The sequence below is a fragment of the Pseudophryne corroboree genome, chromosome 7, assembly GCF_028390025.1.
Source record: "Pseudophryne corroboree isolate aPseCor3 chromosome 7, aPseCor3.hap2, whole genome shotgun sequence".
NCBI classification, from domain to species: Eukaryota; Metazoa; Chordata; class Amphibia; order Anura; family Myobatrachidae; genus Pseudophryne; species Pseudophryne corroboree.
In genome coordinates, this window is record NC_086450.1 from 177,952,818 (window position 1) to 177,971,189 (window position 18,372).

The 18,372-nt window shown below is 46.6% G+C and overlaps 1 protein-coding gene across 4 annotated transcripts in view; it reads left to right on the forward strand.

The window, feature by feature from the left end:
- OBSL1 (obscurin like cytoskeletal adaptor 1) overlaps positions 1 to 18,372 on the forward strand; it is a 246,191-nt gene that overhangs the window by 80,196 nt on the left and 147,623 nt on the right. For all 4 annotated transcript variants that reach the window (XM_063933802.1, XM_063933805.1, XM_063933804.1 and 1 more), the window contains 2 exons: positions 5,943 to 6,215; positions 17,230 to 17,502. In XM_063933802.1, the coding sequence (XP_063789872.1) occupies positions 5,943 to 6,215; positions 17,230 to 17,502 (546 nt within the window). The remainder of the gene's footprint in view (positions 1 to 5,942; positions 6,216 to 17,229; positions 17,503 to 18,372) is intronic.

Sequence of the window (18,372 nt, forward strand, 5' to 3'; positions counted from 1 at the left end):
AGTTTTGGAGTTCCGTCAAACTTACTCGGAGAGGGTAACTGCAAGCGGGACGTAGGCAGCGTCACAGGAGAAGCTGTAGTGGTAACTGGGACATCCGGGGTTGGAATCTGGACTTGGGACGTTTTAATAGCCGTATGGAGAGTCTCTAAACGGTCTGCCATAGTTTGCATAAACTGCACTATTTGTGTCTGTATAGACTCCTGGTTTTCCAGACGGGAAAGGATATCTGACGTAGCACCGCCTCCTGCGAATTGGTCACTTGACGGATCCATGTGGCCAGTGCTTACTGTCAGGTCCGGGTGTTTTTGTGAATCCGTTAACCCGGAACCAACCACAGGTGTAGGTGCTGGGCTATGAAGAAAGCAGGGAGGACGAAGAAAGTTCCGATTCATATATTTATTCAAAATAACAATTCAGTAAAGGGTTAACTGACAAGTTGTTAATCATCATATTATACTGAAGTATTGCAGGAATAATATGCAAGAGAAAACTCAAAAATAAATAAAAGAAATGTTCATGGAAACATATGCAAAACAAGCTGATGAATAAATGTTGGATTGTCCAAATATAAACAAGCTTTGATGCTGAACTGCAGAATGTGATTAACTGGATAATGCAGACATGAAGAGATAACTGTAAGGATTTGCAATGGAGTTTTGAGAGTTAACTGAGAGACTGTGAAGAATTATCCTTGTTATGACAACATAGCAAATATAAACAAGCTTTGATGCTGAACTGCAGAATGTTATTAACTGGATAATGCAGACATGAAGAGATAACTGTAAGGATTTGCAATGGAGTTTTGAGAGTTAACTGAGAGACTGAAGAATTATCCTTGTTATGACAACATAGCAAATATAAACAAGCTTTGATGCTGAACTGCAGATTGTGTTTAACTAGTTAATGCAGACATGGAGAATTAACTGTAAGAATTGGCAATGGAGCTTTGAGAGTTAACTGAGAGACTGTGATGAATTATCCTTGTAATGACAACATAGCAAATAAAAGTACTGAATTGGGTTACTTGCGGGTTCCGGAGATCACTGTGAAACTGTAGTAGAAGACAAGGTGATGAATGGGTTAAATGCAGAGTTGAACAAACGAACAGCTGAGAGAAACAGAATCCTCTAGACTTTGAATGATAGGCAGACTGACAAGGTAACCTCATGCAGGACACTGGGAATCCAACTATTTCCAATAGGAGTGCAATTAACTGACAGCACAGCAGAGAGCCGGTGGATCTTTCAGCAGTGAAGGCTGCAGACGGACCTCTGGGAACGGAGGCGATATCTGGACCACGGGAATCACACAGGAATGCACGGAGAGAGCTCAGAGCTAGAGCACAGCTTTGATACAACAAAGCACTGGCCCAGAGTGACATAATCCCAGCCTACTTAAAGGCAGCACCACCACGGGATTGGCTTACACCTGCCCACAGGTGTTTTCACAAGTGCTCAGTATTAGCTATTTGGTCTCCAACATGGCCACCTTCTATACAGCAGACACACCGCAGTGCCTTAGGCCATTTGGTCCCCGCACTCACAGTTCCCAGACTCTGCATTACCTGTGCCATTGATCACGCCGTGTCCCCACACGGTCGCACAGCACCGCGAGCAACCGCACTGGCAACGGATGAACCCCAGAACCCGCAAATGTGAGAGACCGGTTCGTGACACATCCACAAGTCCCACATGCCTAGCGGAATCGCTCTGTTTTAGCTCCTCCTTCAATGTCTCCAGCTTCTTCTGCAAAAGCCTGATGAGGGGAATGACCTGACTCAGGCTGGCAGTGTCTGAACTGACTTCACGTGTGGCAAGTTCAAAGGGTTGCAGAACCTTGCACAACATTGAAATCATTCTCCACTGCGCTTGAGTCAGGTGCATTCCCCCTCCTTTGCCTATATCGTAGGCAGATGTATAGGCTTGAATGGCCTTTTGCTGCTCCTCCATCCTCTGAAGCATATAGAGGGTTGAATTCCACCTCGTTACCACCTCTTGCTTCAGAAGATGGCAGGGCAGGTTCAGGACTGTTTGCTGGTGCTCCAGTCTTCGGCACGCGGTGGCTGAATGCCGAAAGTGGCCCGCAATTCTTCGGGCCACCGACAGCATCTCTTGCACGCCCCTGTCGTTTTTTAAATAATTCTGCACCACCAAATTCAATGTATGTGCAAAACATGGGACGTGCTGGAATTTGCCCAGATGTAATGCACGCACAATATTGGTTGCGTTGTCCGATGTCACAAATCTCCAGGAGAGTCCAATTGGGGTAAGCCATTCTGCGATGATGTTCCTCAGTTAACGTAAGAGGTTGTCAGCTGTGTGCCTCTTATGGAAAGCGGTGATACAAAGCGTAGCCTGCCTAGGAACGAGTTGACGTTTGCGAGATGCTGCTACTGGTGCCGCCGCTGCTGTTCTTGCTGCGGGAGGCAATACATCTACCCAGTGGGCTGTCACAGTCATATAGTCCTGAGTCTGCCCTGCTCCACTTGTCCACATGTCCGTGGTTAAGTGGACATTGGGTACAACTGCATTTTTTAGGACACTGGTGACTCTTTTTCTGACGTCTGTGTACATTTTCGGTATCGCCTGCCTAGAGAAATGGAACCTAGATGGTATTTGGTACCGGGGACACAGTACCTCAATCAAGTCTCTAGTTCCCTGTGAATTAACGGTGGATACCGGAAACACGTTTCTCACCACCCAGGCTGCCAAGGCCTAAGTTATCCGCTTTGCAGCAGGATGACTGCTATGATATTTCATCTTCCTCGCAAAGGACTGTTGGACAGTCAATTGCTTACTGGAAGTAGTACAAGTGGTCTTCCGACTTCCCCTCTGGGATGATAATCGACTCCCAGCAGCAACAACAGCAGCGCCAGCAGCAGTAGGCGTTACACTCAAGGATGCATCGGAGGAATCCCAGGCAGGAGAGGACTCGTCAGACTTGACAGTGACATGGCCTGCAGGACTATTGGCTTTCCTGTCTAAGGAGGAAATTGACACTGAGGGAGTTGGTGGTGTGGTTTGCAGGAGTTTGGTTACAAGAGGAAGGGATTTAGTGGTCAGTGGACTGCTTCCGCTGTCATCCAAAGTTTTTGAACTTGTCACTGACTTCTGATGAATGCGGTCCAGGTGACGTATAAGGGAGGATGTTCCTAGGTGGTTAACGTCCTTACCCCTACTTATTACAGCTTGACAAAGGCAACACACGGCTTGACACCAGTTGTCCGCATTTCTGTTGAAATAATTCCACACCGAAGAGGTGATTTTTTTTGTATTTTGACCAGGCATGTCAATGGCCATATTCGTCCCATGGACAACAGGTGTCTCCCCGGGTGCCTGACTTAAACAAACCATCTCACCATCAGAATCCTCCTTGTCAATTTACTCCCCAGCGCCAGCAACACCCATATCCTCATCCTGGTGTACTTCAACAGTGACATCTTCAATTTGACTATCAGGAACTGGACTGTGGGTGCTCCTTCCAGCACTTGCAGGGGGCGTGCAAATGGTGGAAAGCGCAACCTCTTCCCGTCCAGTGTTGGGAAGGTCAGGCATCGCAACCGACACAATTGGACTCTCCTTGGGGATTTGTGATTTAGAAGAACGCACAGTTCTTTGCTGTGCTTTTGCCATCTTAACTCTTTTAAGTTTTCTAGCAGGAGGATGAGTGCTTCCATCCTCAGGTGAAGCTGAACCACTAGCCTTGAACATAGGCCAGGGCCTCAGCCATTCCTTGCCACTCCGTGTCGTAAATGGCACATTGGCAAGTTTACGCTTCTCCTCAGACGATTTTTATTTAGATTTTTGGGTCATTTTACATGCTCTCTACTATGACATTGGGCATCGGCCTTGGCAGACGACGTTGATGGCATTTCATCATCTCGGCCATGACTAGTGGCAGCAGCTTCAGCATGAGGTGGAAGTGGATCTTGATCTTTCCCTATTTTACCCTCCACATTTTTGTTCTCCATTTTTTAATGTGTGGAATTATATGCCAGTAATATATCAATAGCAATGGCCTACTACTATATATACTGCGCACAACTGAAATGCACCACAGGTATGGATGGAAAGTATACTTGACGACACAGAGGTAGGTAGAGCAGTGGCCTACTGTACCGTACTGCTATATATTATATACTGGTGGACAGCAAACTGTGCAAAACTGAAATGCACCACAGGTATGGATGGATAGTATACTTGACGACACAGAGGTAGGTAGAGCAGTGGCCTACTGTACCGTACTGCTATATAGTATATACTGGTGGTCAGCAAACTGTGCAAAACTGAAATGCACCACAGGTATGGATGTATAGTATACTTGACGACACAGAGGTAGGTAGAGCAGTGGCCTACTGTACCGTACTGCTATATAGTATATACTGGTGGTCAGCAAACTGTGCAAAACTGAAATTCACCACAGGTATGGATGGATAGTATACTTGACGACACAGAGGTAGGTAGAGCAATGGCCTACTGTACCGTACTGCTATATAGTATATACTGGTGGTCAGCAAACTGTGCAAAACTGAAATGCACCACAGGTATGGATGGATAGTATACTTGACGACACAGAGGTAGGTAGAGCAGTGGCCTACTGTACCGTACTGCTATATAGTATATACTGGTGGTCAGCAAACTGTGCAAAACTGAAATGCACCACAGGTATGGATGGATAGTATACTTGACGACACAGAGGTAGGTAGAGCAGTGGCCTTCTGTACCGTACTGCTATATAGTATATACTGGTGGTCAGCAAACTGTGCAAAACTGAAATGCACCACAGGTATGGATGGATAGTATACTTGACGACACAGAGGTAGGTAGAGCAGTGGACTACTGTACCGTACTGCTATATATATAGTTATACTGGTGGTCAGCAAAATTCTGCACTGTCCTCCTACTATATACTACAATGAAGCACAGATATGGAGCATTTTTCAGGCAGAGAACGTATAATACTGGTGGTCACTGGTCAGCAAAACTCTGCACTGTCCTCCTACTATATAATACTGCTGGTCCCCAGTCCCCACAATAAAGCAATTAGCACACTGAGCACAGATATTTGCAGCACACTGAGCACAGTCAGATATGGAGCGTTTTTCAGGCAGAGAACGTAGATATTTGCACTTGCAGCACACTGAGCACAGATATTTGCAGCACACTGAGCACAGATATTTGCAGCACAATTTGCAGCCCACTGAACATAGAAACTGAGAGGACGCCAGCTACGTCCTCTCACGATCATCTCCAATGCACGAGTGAAAAATGGCGGCGACGCGCAGCTCCTTATATAGAATACGAATCTCGCGAGAATCCGACCGCGGGATGATGACGTTCGGGCGCGCTCGGGTTAACCGAGCAAGGCGAGAGGATCCGAGTTGCTCGGACCCATGAAAAAAAAGGTGAAGTTCGGGCGGGTTCGGATCCCGAGGATCCGAACCCGCTCATCACTAATAGAAACCATTGACAAAAATGCAGCTTACCAATTCACTAGGGACCAGTGACAGCACTGAGAATGCAGTTTATTTATTCACAAGGAACCAGTGCACCACTGAGAATGCAGCAAATCTATTCACTAGGTACCAGATGCCTATAAATGATTAGGATACAGTGACACCACTGAGAGTACAGCATATTCATTCACTAGGAAATAGGAACTAGTGATGTCACTGAGAATGCAGCCTATCCATTGGCTAGGATCCAGTGGCATCACTAAAGAGCAGATATTAGCAGCAGGAGAAATATTTCTACAATGTTTTTTTTTTTTTTTTTTTTTGAAACAGTGATTTATCTCATTTTAATCTTTAGCTTTACTCCATGTCCATAATATCTTTCTCTTACCATAGATGGTGCCATGCTTTGCATGTAAATCACATCATGTTACTACCCAGCTGTCCTATATCCATACAACTTATTCTTTGTCTTGTTTATCTTCTCTAGAACCCCCTGTCAAAATAGTGAACACTAGTGATGATGCAGAACACAAGTCTGTAAGTGGGGAGCCTGTGGTGCTGAACTGTGAGCTCTCTAGAGAAAATGCCCCAGTGCGCTGGTACAAAGATGGGATGGAGATAGCAGAGAGTGACAACATCAAACTAGAGTCAGACGGGAGACATCATAGGTTAATTATATTCAGCGCAAAACCAGAAGATTCCGGGGAGTTTGTGTGTGATGCTGGACACGACTCGGTATTTTATCATGTAACTGTGACAGGTCAGTGAATATTTCCATGAGATACATTTGTTAATTATTGTTTTATATAAAAATATATATATATATTTCTCATACATCCTAGAGGATGCTGGGGATGCTTCAAGAACCATGGGGTATAGACGGGATCCGCAGGAGACATGGGCACACTATAAGACTTTGAATGGGTGTGAACTGGCTCCTCCCTCTATGCCCCTCCTCCAGACTCCAGTTAGATTCTGTGCCCAGTGAGACTGGATGCACACTGAGGAGCTCTCCAGATTTTCTCTGAAAAAGACTTTATTAGGTTTGTTATTTTCAGGGAGACCTGCTGGCTACAGGCTCCCTGCATCGTGGGAGTGAGGGGAGAGAAGCAGTCCTACTTCTTAAGAGTTCAAGGGCTCTGCTTCTTAGGCTACTGGACACTATTAGCTCCAGAGGGTTCGATCACTACGGTACGCCTAGCTGCTTGTTCCCAGAGCCGCGCCGTCACCCCCCTCACAAAGCCAGAAGATGGAAGCCGGGTGAGTATGAGAAGATCAGAAGACTTCAGTGACGGCAGAAGAGGTGCCGCGCTGCGTGCCATGCTCCCACACATAACACAGCACTGCAGGGTGCAGGGCGCAGGGGGGGGCGCCCTGGGAAGCATGAACACCTCAAATCAGACTGGCATGTGTTATAACAGTGCCCCGGGCACTAGTTAAGGGACCCCCGCCAGTATAAACATATTTTTAAGCGGGACTGAAGCGCGCCATGTAGTGGGCAGGGCTTAGCCCACACAGCTCTGACCAGCGCCATTTTCTCTCCTCAGAAGCTGCAGAGACGCTGGCCCTGTCCTCCACACTGCTGTACAAGTAACAGGGTGCAAAACGGGGGGGGGGGGGGTTGGGGTCAGGGGGGGGCCACAAATAATTGGTGCTGATTTGTATATATAAAAAGCGCTAACAGGTCTGGGCAGTCATTTTACTGGCCTCAGAACCGGGATAGGCGCTGGGTGTGAGCTGACAGAACTCTCTCTGTGTCCCTCTTGCAGGCTTTATTGTGGGTCTGTCTCCTATAGCCCCAGTGTGGTTGTGGGTGTCGGTACGCAGGGGCGGATTGGGAACAAAAAGCGGCCCTGGAAAAATTTGTACTAGTGGCCCCACATGGGCAGCACCAGAGGTGTAAGGTCTAGCCATGGGCCATGGCAGCAGCACCCTCCCCCCAAGACTTTCCAGATAGTGGTCATGTCCAGCATCAAGGGGGAAGTTAAAAGGAAATAAAATTAAAAATTATGAGCACATTGTATGATAGACCTTCAGAATTTAGGAAACTATATAATTCTTTTTCTTGCTTATTACACCAACCGTGTATCCCAATCACTATTCACTCAATCTTATATGTCAGCCAAGCAGGCAGACAGAGCATACACTAGATCATCTGCAATCACAGGCTAAGTGGCAAAGAAATTTTCATATAAGCAAATTATTTAGCATCTTATTCATTATGTCTATAAATAGGACCACATGTAATCAAAACAAAACAGGCCCCACGGGTGTGCCGGCCCACCGGGAATCTTCCCTGTGAGCCCTATGGCCATTCCGCCTCTGTCGGTACGTGTGTGTCGACATGTCTGAGGCTGAATGCTCTTCCCAGGAGGAGGCTGGAGTGGGGACAGAAAATACTGTGAGAGTGACCGTGTCGGCACCACCGACGGATGATTGGGTGAATATGTTGAGTGTTTTAAATGCAAACGTGACTAAGTTGACTAAGAGATTTGATAAATCTGAGTCTAAGAACCAAACATGGAGGAAATCCATGGAAGATGCTTTGTCACAGGCCCAGACCCCTTCGGGGTCACAGAAACGTGCATTTACCCAGATAGCAGATACAGATACCGACACGGACTCTGATTCCAGTGTCGACTATAGTGATGACCAGATTACTTCCAAAGCTGGCTAAGAGTATTCAGTACATGATTGTGGCGATAAAAGACGTATTGCATATCACTGAGGACCCTGCTGTTCCTGATACTAGGGTCTGTATGTTTAAAGGAAAGAAACCTGAGGTAACGTTTCCTCCCTCTCATGAACTGAATGCGCTTTTTGAAAAGGCTTGGGAAAATTCTGACAAAAAGATACAGGTTCCCAAAAGAATTCCAGTGGCATATCCGTTCCCCTCTGGGGACAGGGAAAGGTGGGAGTCAATCCCCACGGTAGACAAAGCTTTATCGCGTCTATCCAAAAAGGTGGCGCTTCCGTCCCCTGACACGGCAGCCCTAAAGGATCCTGCGGATCGTAAGCAGGAAAATACACTAAAATCCATTTATGTCACTACAGGGTCGCTACTCAGTCCTGCCGTTGCTGCGGCATGGGTGAGTAGCGCTATTGAAAGGTGGGCAGATAACTTGTCGTCTGAGGTAGATACCCTAGACAGGGATAGTGTGCTTTTGACTCTGGGTCACATCAGGGACGCTGCAGCATATTTAAAAGAAGCTGTAAGGGATATTGGCCTTTTGGGTTCAAGGGCCAATGCCATGGCAGTCTCAGCAAGGAGAGTATTGTGGATTCATCAATGGAATGCTGATGCTGACTCTAAGAAGGCGATGGAGTCTCTTCCGTTTAACAGTAGGGTCTTGTTTGGCGACAGCCTCACTGACCTGGTGTCTACGGCTACCGCGGGTAAGTCTTCATTTTTACCTTATGTCCCTGCACAGCAGAAGAAATCGCCTCACTATCAGATGCAGTCCTTTCGGCCCAATAAATTCAAAAAAGGACGAGGGTCCTCCTTTCTTGCTGCGAGGGGGAGAGGACGGGGAAAAAGGTCACAGGCTGTGGCAAGTTCCCAGGAGCAGAAGTCCTCTCCGGCTTCTACCAAATCCACCGCATGACGCTGGGGCTCCTCAAACTCTTCAGTCAGGTCTGGGGGCACTCGGACCTGGATCCTTTGATAGTAGACATAGTAACCCAGGGGTACAAGTTAGAGTTTCAAGACGTGCCCCCTCACCGATTTTTCAAATCGGCCTTGCCAGCTTCTATTCCGGAAAGGGAGATAGTAAGCGCTGCAATACTAAAGTTGTGTCAAAATCAAGTGATTGTCACGGTACCCCCGTCTCAACAGGGAGAAGGTTTTTATTCGAGCCTGTTCGTGGTCTCGAAGCCGGATGGCTCAGTCAGACCGTTTCTAAACCTAAAATCCCTCAATTTCTTTCTAAAAAAATTCAAGTTCAAGATGGAGTCTCTACGATCAGTGATCTCCAGTCTGGAGGAGGGGGATTTTATGGTGTCGGTCGACATAGAAGATGCCTACTTACATGTCCCCATATATCCTCCACATCAGGCTTACCTGAGATTTGCTGTTCAGGATTGTCATTACCAATTTCAGACGTTGCCGTTTGGTCTGTCCACGGCTCCGATGATCTTCACCAAAGTAATGGCGGAAATGATGGTTCTCCTGCGCAAGCAGGGAATCACAATTATCCCGTACTTGGACGATCTCCTGATAAAGGCGAGGTCCAAGGAGCAATTGTTGAAGAATGTTGCCCTTTCACTGATGATTCTGCAACAACACGGTTGGCTCCTAAATTTGCCAAAATCACAGTTGGATCCGACGACACGGCTGTCGTTCCTGGGTATGATTCTGGATACAGAATTACAGAGAGTTTTTCTTCCAGTGGAAAAAGCTCTGGAAATACAGAACATGGTAAAACAGATTCTGAAACCGGAAAAGGTGTCAGTTCTTCACTGCACTCGGTTGCTGGGGAAGATGGTGGCGGCCTACGAGGCCATTCCGTATGGCAGGTTCCATGCCAGGGTGTTTCAGTGGAACCTGCTGGACCAGTGGTCCGGGTCTCACCTGGACATGCACCGGAAAATAATTCTATCTCCCAGGACCAGAATTTCCCTTCTGTGGTGGCTGCACAGTTCTCACGTTCTGGAGGGACGCAGGTTCGGGATTCAGGATTGGATCCTGGTGACCACAGATGCAAGCCTCCGAGGCTGGGGAGCAGTCACACAGGGAAGAAATTTTCAGGGAAAGTGGTCAAGCCAGGAAGCTTGTCTACACATAAACATTCTGGAATTAAGAGCAATCTACAACAGCATACTGCAAGCAGAACATCTTCTTCGGGGTCTGCCGGTCTCGATTCAGTCAGACAACGTGACGGCAGTGGCGTACGTAAACCGCCAAGGCGGAACAAGGAGCAGAGCGGCGATGGCCGAGGCCACGAAGATTCTTCACTGGGCGGAAAGACATGCCAGCGCTCTGGCAGCGGTCTTCATTCCAGGAGTGGACAAATGGGAAGCAGACTTCCTCAGCAGACACAATCTCCATCCGGGAGAGTGGGGTCTTCATCTAGAGGTCTTTTCAGAAGTGACAAGTCGTTGGGGAGTTCCTCAAGTGGACATGATGGCCTCCCGCCTCAACAAGAAACTTCAGAGATATTGTTCCAGGTCAAGGGACCCTCAAGCGATAGCGGTGGACGCCCTAGTGATACCGTGGGTGTTTCAGTTGGTCTATGTGTTCCCTCCACTTGCACTCATTCCTAAGGTGATAAAAATTATAAGAAGAACAAGGGTTCAGGCGATCCTCATTGTTCCGGATTGGCCAAAAAGGGCCTGGTATCCAGATCTTCAGGAGTTGCTCATAGAAGATCCCTGGCCTCTTCCTCTTCGTGAGGACCTGTTACAACAGGGGCCGTGCGTGTATCAGGACTTACCGCGGCTGCATTTGACGGCGTGGCGGTTGAACGCCAAATCCTAGCCCGAAAGGGTATTCCCAGTGAAGTCATTCCTACACTTCTTCAGGCTAGAAAAGAAGTAACGGCAAAGCATTACCACCGTATTTGGAGGAAATATGTGTCTTGGTGTGAATCCAAGAAGGCTTCTACGGAAGAATTTCACCTGGGGCGTTTGCTCCATTTCCTACAAGCAGGTGTGGATGTGGGCCTAAAGTTAGGCTCTATTAAAGTACAGATTTCGGCCTTGTCAACCTTTTTTCAAAAAGAATTGGCCTCCCTTCCAGAAGTTCAGACCTTCGTAAAAGGCGTGCTGCACATCCAACCTCCCTTTGTGCCCCCAGTAGCACCATAGGACCTTAATGTGGTGTTGCAATTCTTGCAATCACACTGGTTTGAACCTTTGCGCAAGGTTGAGTTAAAATTCCTTACTTGGAAAGTGGTCATGTTGTTGGCCTTTGCGTCTGCAAGGCGAGTGTCTGAGTTGGCGGCTTTGTCTCACAAAAGCCCCTATTTGATTTTCCATGCTGATAGAGCGGAGTTGAGAACTCGTCAGCAATTTCTGCCAAAAGTGGTTTCATCATTTCATGTTAACCAGCCAATTGTGGTGACGCATTGGCGGAGTCAAAGTCTCTCTATGTGGTCAGAGCTTTGAAGATCTATGTCGCCAGAACGGCGCAGATTAGGAAAACAGAGGCTCTGTTTGTCCTGTGGGCTACCAACAAGATTGGGGCTCCTGCTTCTAAGCAGGCTATTGCACGCTGGATTTGTAATACGATTCAGCAGGCTCATTCTACGACAGGATTGCTGTTACCGAAATCGTTGAAAGCCCATTCTACCAGAAAGGTGGGCTCATCCTGGGCGGCTGCCCAGGGAGTCTTGGCGTTACAACTTTGCCGAGCTGCTACTTGGTCGGGTTCAAACACCTTTGCAAAGTTTTACAAGTTTGATACCCTGGCTGAGGAGGACCTCTTGTTTGGTCAATTGGTGCTGCAGAGTCATCCGCACTCTCCCGCCCGTTCTAGAGCTTTGTTATAAACCCCATGGTTCTTGAAGCATCCCCAGCATCCTCTAGGACGAATGAGAAAATAGGATTTTAATACTTACCGGTAAATCCTTTTATCTTAGTCCGTAGAGGATGCTGGGCGCCCGTCCCAGTGCGGGCTGTATCTGCAGTTTGGTTATAGTTACGCTCATGTTGCGTTGAGTTCAGTCAGTCTGTGACTGTTGTTGGTCATGCCGTTGCATGCGTTGTTGTTGAATGCCATGTTGTACGGCGTGTTTGAGGTGTGAGCTGGTCTGTATCTCACCTTAGTTTAAAATAATTAAATAAATCCTTTTCCTCGAAATGTCCGTCTCCCTGGGCACAGTTCCTATAACTGGAGTCTGGAGGAGGGGCATAGAGAGAGGAGCCAGTTCACACCCATTTAAAGTCTTATAGTGTGCCCATGTCTCCTGCGGATCCCGTCTATACCCCATGGTTCTTGAAGCATCCCCAGCATCCTCTACGGATTAAGAAAAAAGGATTTACCGGTAGGTATTAAAATCCTATATATATATATATATATATATATATATATATAACCTGTTGGAATGGGTGGGGTAAGAGGGCAAAAAACATTGTGAGGTACCAGTAAATGTGCTGGGTTGCAGGGCAGCCACCATCTAGGGTTAGCATGGGCAGTGTGAAGATGATGATAATCCGCCTTCTGGCCGCTCCACCTCCTCCCTTCCTACAGCCCTTCTCCGCCTGCCTCTAGGGCCCTCCTTTTCCCCTGCACTCAGTTCCAGCCTCCACAGTGTGTGCATAGCTACTGTGGGCTAGCACCTCCTTTGGGACCAGCCCTGCACCCTTCTTATTTTTCTCCCCTCTTTCCCCTAAGCTCCATCTTCGTCCTTTCTTTTCCCCTCCTAGGACCAAAACGCTCCCACCCTCCCCCTCATGGCACTGATACTGTAGATAGAGATACTATAGATATATCTCTGTCATCAGGTAGGTGGTGTGGCGGCAGGGGTGGATTGGAATGAAAACCCAGCCCAGAATATTTATGGAAGCAGCCCTAATGGAGGTGCAGTCTGATGAAGGGGTTCGCTCTTTTTCAGAGGGGTGGCCTGATTGTACGCAATTGTGGCCTTCCTTGCATCTTTTTCTGCAGTTGTGTCTGAGACCAGGGGTGGGTTTAATTAGTGGGCCTGTAAAATTTTGTAGAAGTGGCCCAACTTCTGCAGCACAAGAAGTATAACATACCGTGTAGCCATGGCAGCATTACTGGATGGCAGAGTTGCTGTACGGCAGAGATGGAATAACAGAATGAATCGGGGCAATGCAGTGTACTGAGTGCAGTGGGCTGCCTGTCAGGGGGGTGAGGCCACATGACAACACACAAATCTTCCTGGTGAGCCCTATGCCCAATCTGCCCCTGTATGGCGAGTTACTATTCTGCGATATAGGGGCATCAAAATTAAATTATAACTTACCCCCCAACCTAAGAATGTTGTAGCGCCCCTGTGTATATTCGTTAATCTCGCCCCAATGCAGTTTACAGTCTCCCATACAGGAGTGTTCACATACACAATTTTTTAAGCAACCAAAACTAAACCAATAACACCACTGAGATTGCAGCCTGTTCATTCCCAAAGGGCTTTGGACTGAATCGAACCCATGTCGCTCAGTGCTGTCACATATGAATGGAGTTAATGTTCTCTCATTATGAAATATCTGGGTATTATATAGGTTAAGAGCTTAATTCCTTAAGGATTGCAAATGCAAAGATGCTCGCAGCAGCTTTCCATTTGCAATGCGATCGCATCTCAGTTGAACATCTCGACCATCGGTGCCTTGCCGTCGCAGTGCAGCTTGCGGGCCAAGGTTACTGCGTCTCGCGACACAGTCCGCAATGCGATCACATCTCAGTTGAACATCTCGACCATCGGTGCCTTGCCGTCGCATTGCAGCTTCCGGGCCAAGGTTACTGCGTCTCGCGACACAGTCCTTGGCCTTGCCCCGTCTGGAAAATTAGGATGACGCCCCCCTTTTCCTGAACGCTGGTCACCCCTGCCTCCGTCCCTCCCTGCGAATGCCTGTGCCTGTCAGTCAGGCAGAGGCATTCGCATTTTACAGAAGAGATTGCAGGATCTGTTCTGCACATGCGCAGAACGGGTTCTGCACGTGTGCATTACTGAACATCAGCAAAATGCAGTAAGGATCTCTTTTGCGATCATTACTGAATTAGGACCTAAGAGGGCTTCATACAGTAATGTTCCTGCATCTGTTCATGAAAGCTAAACTAGATGTTGTTCTATGGAATTAAAAATAATAATAATAATAATAATAAAGAGATTAAATGGATGGAGAATATGCACATTTTGCATGCTTTAGGCACAAGACATAGTGGAATCGTATCAATTATACACAAAGTAATCCATGTAATATGTAAAGCACTTGAAAACTAAGATATGCCTCATGTGACCTTATTGTAATGACCTCTCAACGAAGATCTAGAGAGCAATATTTTAATTAAAAAAGGTAACGGTTTTATTTTGCTCCCCTGTAGATAGTAGGCAGCATGTTTAGGTAAATCTAATTATTAGAAAATGGAGAATAGTTTCTATAGCAGTGTCTACTGCCGGCAGTGGCTGGGAAATAATTTCATGGATTGCTCTAACTTTAACAAAAACACAGTTTAAAACAGCTTTTTCGTTTGAATTACATATTGATAAATATGTTCTTCTCAGGTGTGACAGGGGTTCCATACAGAGGGTCAGATTGACCCTGCAATTGCCGAGAACAGATGCCCAGCTGCACCTGTTCCTAGACGAGGGCTGCTGTGGTTCTGCGTTCTGTGTGGACAGTGCATACAGCGCAGAGCGTCTCCCAAGTACCCAATCAGCATCACGGGTGAGGGGACTCTGAGGCAGCTTTGCTCTGTATGTACCATGCATGCAAAATGAAAAAGCCACGGCAGCTCCCATCAATGAACCTGTTCTCTGCAATAGCAGGGTCCCACTGACCCTAGGGCCCTCATTCCGAGTTGTTCGCTCGTTCTTTTTCATCGCATTGCAGCGATTTTTCGCAAACTGCGCATGCGCAATGTTCGCACTGCGACTGCGCCAAGTAAATTTGCTAAGAAGTTTGGTATTTTACTCACGGCATTACGAGGTTTTTTCTTCGTTCTGGTGATCGTTGTGTGATTGACAGGAAGTGGGTGTTTCTGGGCGGAAACTGGCCGTTTTATAGGAGTGTGTGAAAAATCGCTGCCGTTTCTGGGAAAAACGCGGGAGTGGCTGGAGAAACAGGGGAGTGTCTGGGCGAACGCTGGGTATGTTTGTGACGTCAAACCAGGAACGAAACTGACTGAACTGATCGCAGTGGCAGAGTAAGTCTCGAGCTACTCAGAAACTGCTTAGAAATTTCTATTCGCAATTTTGAGAATCTTTCGTTCGCAATTTTGCTAAGCTAAGATTCACTCCCAGTAGGCGGCGGCTTAGCGTGTGCAATGCTGCTAAAAGCAGCTTGCGAGCGAACAACTCGGAATGAGGGCCTATGTGCAGGCCCCTTGGTCGCACCCCTTGATCCTGTTAAACACATCCCACCCCCACCTAACCCATTAGTATGCCATTGCAACAAAGAAAACTTTTTTTGTCGATTTAGGTTACAATGGCCTCAGAACAGGGATTCGATACCAGGGGGAGGAGCCATGTCACCAGGGGGAGGGGCCATGCCCGAATAGGGTACCTGAAATGTACCCTCACTTTGCTCGCCATGTTTCGGGCTTGGTGGCTCATTCTGCTTCGCTCGCCACCGGGTTACTAAAGGAAGTAGTTGCTGGCGTGAATAGTAGAACTATCCCGCTGGCCTAGCTCCTCCCCCTGGTGTCAGTGGCTCCTCCCCCTGATGTCAGAGGTCCTTTCTCCAACTTGATTCTAGCATCTACCATGAGATAACCCTCAGTATGGAAGGGTTTAATAATTAGACTCATCTGTGACACTTATGGTCCCCAGAGCATTGGGCATTGAGACCTGTGATCCCAACTAAATCAAAATGCTAAGCAACATTGCAATATAGTATTGTTTATTTGTGCATTAGGCAGACATGTATTTCTCCCTATCCCACTGTATCATTAGGATTTAAAAGTTGAGAATGCATTTGTAGATAAATTCCAGCTACTGTAGGTGGTACATCCTACAAACTGCAGAGAATGGTTGAGAAAGAGTCCTGACTTTGAAATGCCTTTCTGAAGAGGCCTGGTGATTTATACAGCTCTTTCCACATCCAACATCACTGACACTTTCAGTGCTACAGGCTGACACTGTGCTGACACCTTGAGATTGTTATCATTTATCCTAACAGGTCAATTTGTGCATTGGACTGACTGCCTATAAAAAATATGTTAGCGAGAAGAGGAGGGGAGGGGGGTAGAATAAAATTAGGATGTAATACTGATTATGTTATGTTCAAAATATTTATCTAAACATACCTACTTTTTTTTTTTTTTTCTTCATAGCCGGAGGTAAACGCCATAATTCAATCTCATCTTGTAAAGCGACGCAATTTCCTGCTTTTTCCAAACTCCCAGGGGTATATTTACTAAAAGTCGAATTTCATTGATTCTAAATCAGTGTTGTATTCAGGGGCTAATACGCACATTTACTAATAGACAATTTTTTATACCAATTTTTAAATGTTAGCAAATGTGTGCTTTAGCCTCTTAAGCACAGCATCTATTTAGATCACTTTATAATCAATAATAATCAACATTTAGTAAATAAACCCCCCAGTGACTAAAAAGCTTCTGAGCAGGGTGAAAGTACTCAAATAAAAAAAGATAATTCTTTATTATACCCATTCGACGTGCAGTAATGTCGTTAGTTTTCCCTGTGTGTAAATGCACTGAAATGTAGAACGTTACCTAGGAGACTTTGGAGCTTTAGGCATCTCTTGTCTTCTCTTCTCCATCCCCATTGCTGCATAATGTAACAAAGACGGTAATATACAGACTGGGCCTAATTCCGACCTGATTGCAGCAGCAAAATCTTTTTCTAATGGGCAAAACCCACCCAAATCTCACTCTCTCTGCACATGTTATATCTGCCCCATCTGCAGTGCAACATGGTTTATATATCCAATAGTGGACATAGCTGGGAACCATCCCACAAAAGGACCATGGCATCCCAAAAGCTTGCAATAATTCCTTATTTATAGAGGTTTTTTTCTAAGGGTAACATGATGGCTCAGTGGTTAGCATCACTAAACCACAGTGCTGGGGTCATAGGCTCAAATAATAAAGTGCTAAGTTGGTTTAACAGCTGTCTGTATCACTTTAGAGCCCCTGGTGAAAATCGTGAACACCAATGATGACACAGAACACAAGTGTGTAAGCGGGGAGCGTGTGGTGCTCAGCTGTGAAGTGTCCAGGGAGAACGCCTCAGTTTGCTGGTACAAGGATGGTGAGGCGCTGGAGGAGAGGGAGAATATAATAATTGAGGCAGACAATTGTCACCGTACACTGATTATCCTGTCCGCCCAGACAAAGGATTCAGGAGAGTTTGTCTGCAATGCTGGAGATGATTCTGTTTTCTACAATGTATCAGTGAAAGGTCAGTTACTATTGTTACCTAAAAACACAGGGTCCTGAATGATTATACTATATGTCGCTGGCACATCTTCCCTCCCCCTGCTCCAGACTGAGCTAATTTGTTGTTACTGTGGGGGAGGACAGGTGGAGATGTTGCCCATAGCAACCTATCAATCAAAGGATTTTAGCTGTTCATTTATAGTATGTACTGGATAAATTATAGAATCTGATTGGCTGCTATGTTCAACGTCCCTTGTCCTCTAGAAGGTTTGATACCTCTCCTCCTTATTGAGGTATGTTCTATAATTTAAAGAAGACATCTACTTAAACTAATAATAGATGTAAATTAGTTATCCTCTGCTTACTTCTGAAGCATATCTCATGATCTCCCAAGTACCAAAAACTACCAGCAGTCCTGTGCAGGTCTTCTGCATATTAGCCATGCTTTCCTGTTCAAACAGTTATTGATATTGTATTCCCCACCTATATTCACCGGGAAGTACGTGGGGAAGGGAGATGTGATAGAAAGTATCTGAATCTCATCATATGCTCTTATCTGAATAGCCGTCAGTTCCTTCAGTAATTCCAGGGAATATTTATCATGCGTTAACACGCAGATGAATCTGAGATCCGTACACCCCCTAATCACCCATATTACCCTAAAGCCCCATACACAATAAACGAGTCCCCGCCGACGCCGCCGATATTGGCAGCGGCGGGGTGCCGGCATTGGCAAATGCATACACACTTGCCGATGCCAGCGGGGAAGGGAGCATCAGCGGGGACGGGGCGCGGGAAACGACCCCCATGCTGCATTTGCAGCATGGCTGTCGTTAATGAAGACCTCCCTCGTCTGTACATGTTCAGACGAGGGAGCTGGTTGTTAACAATG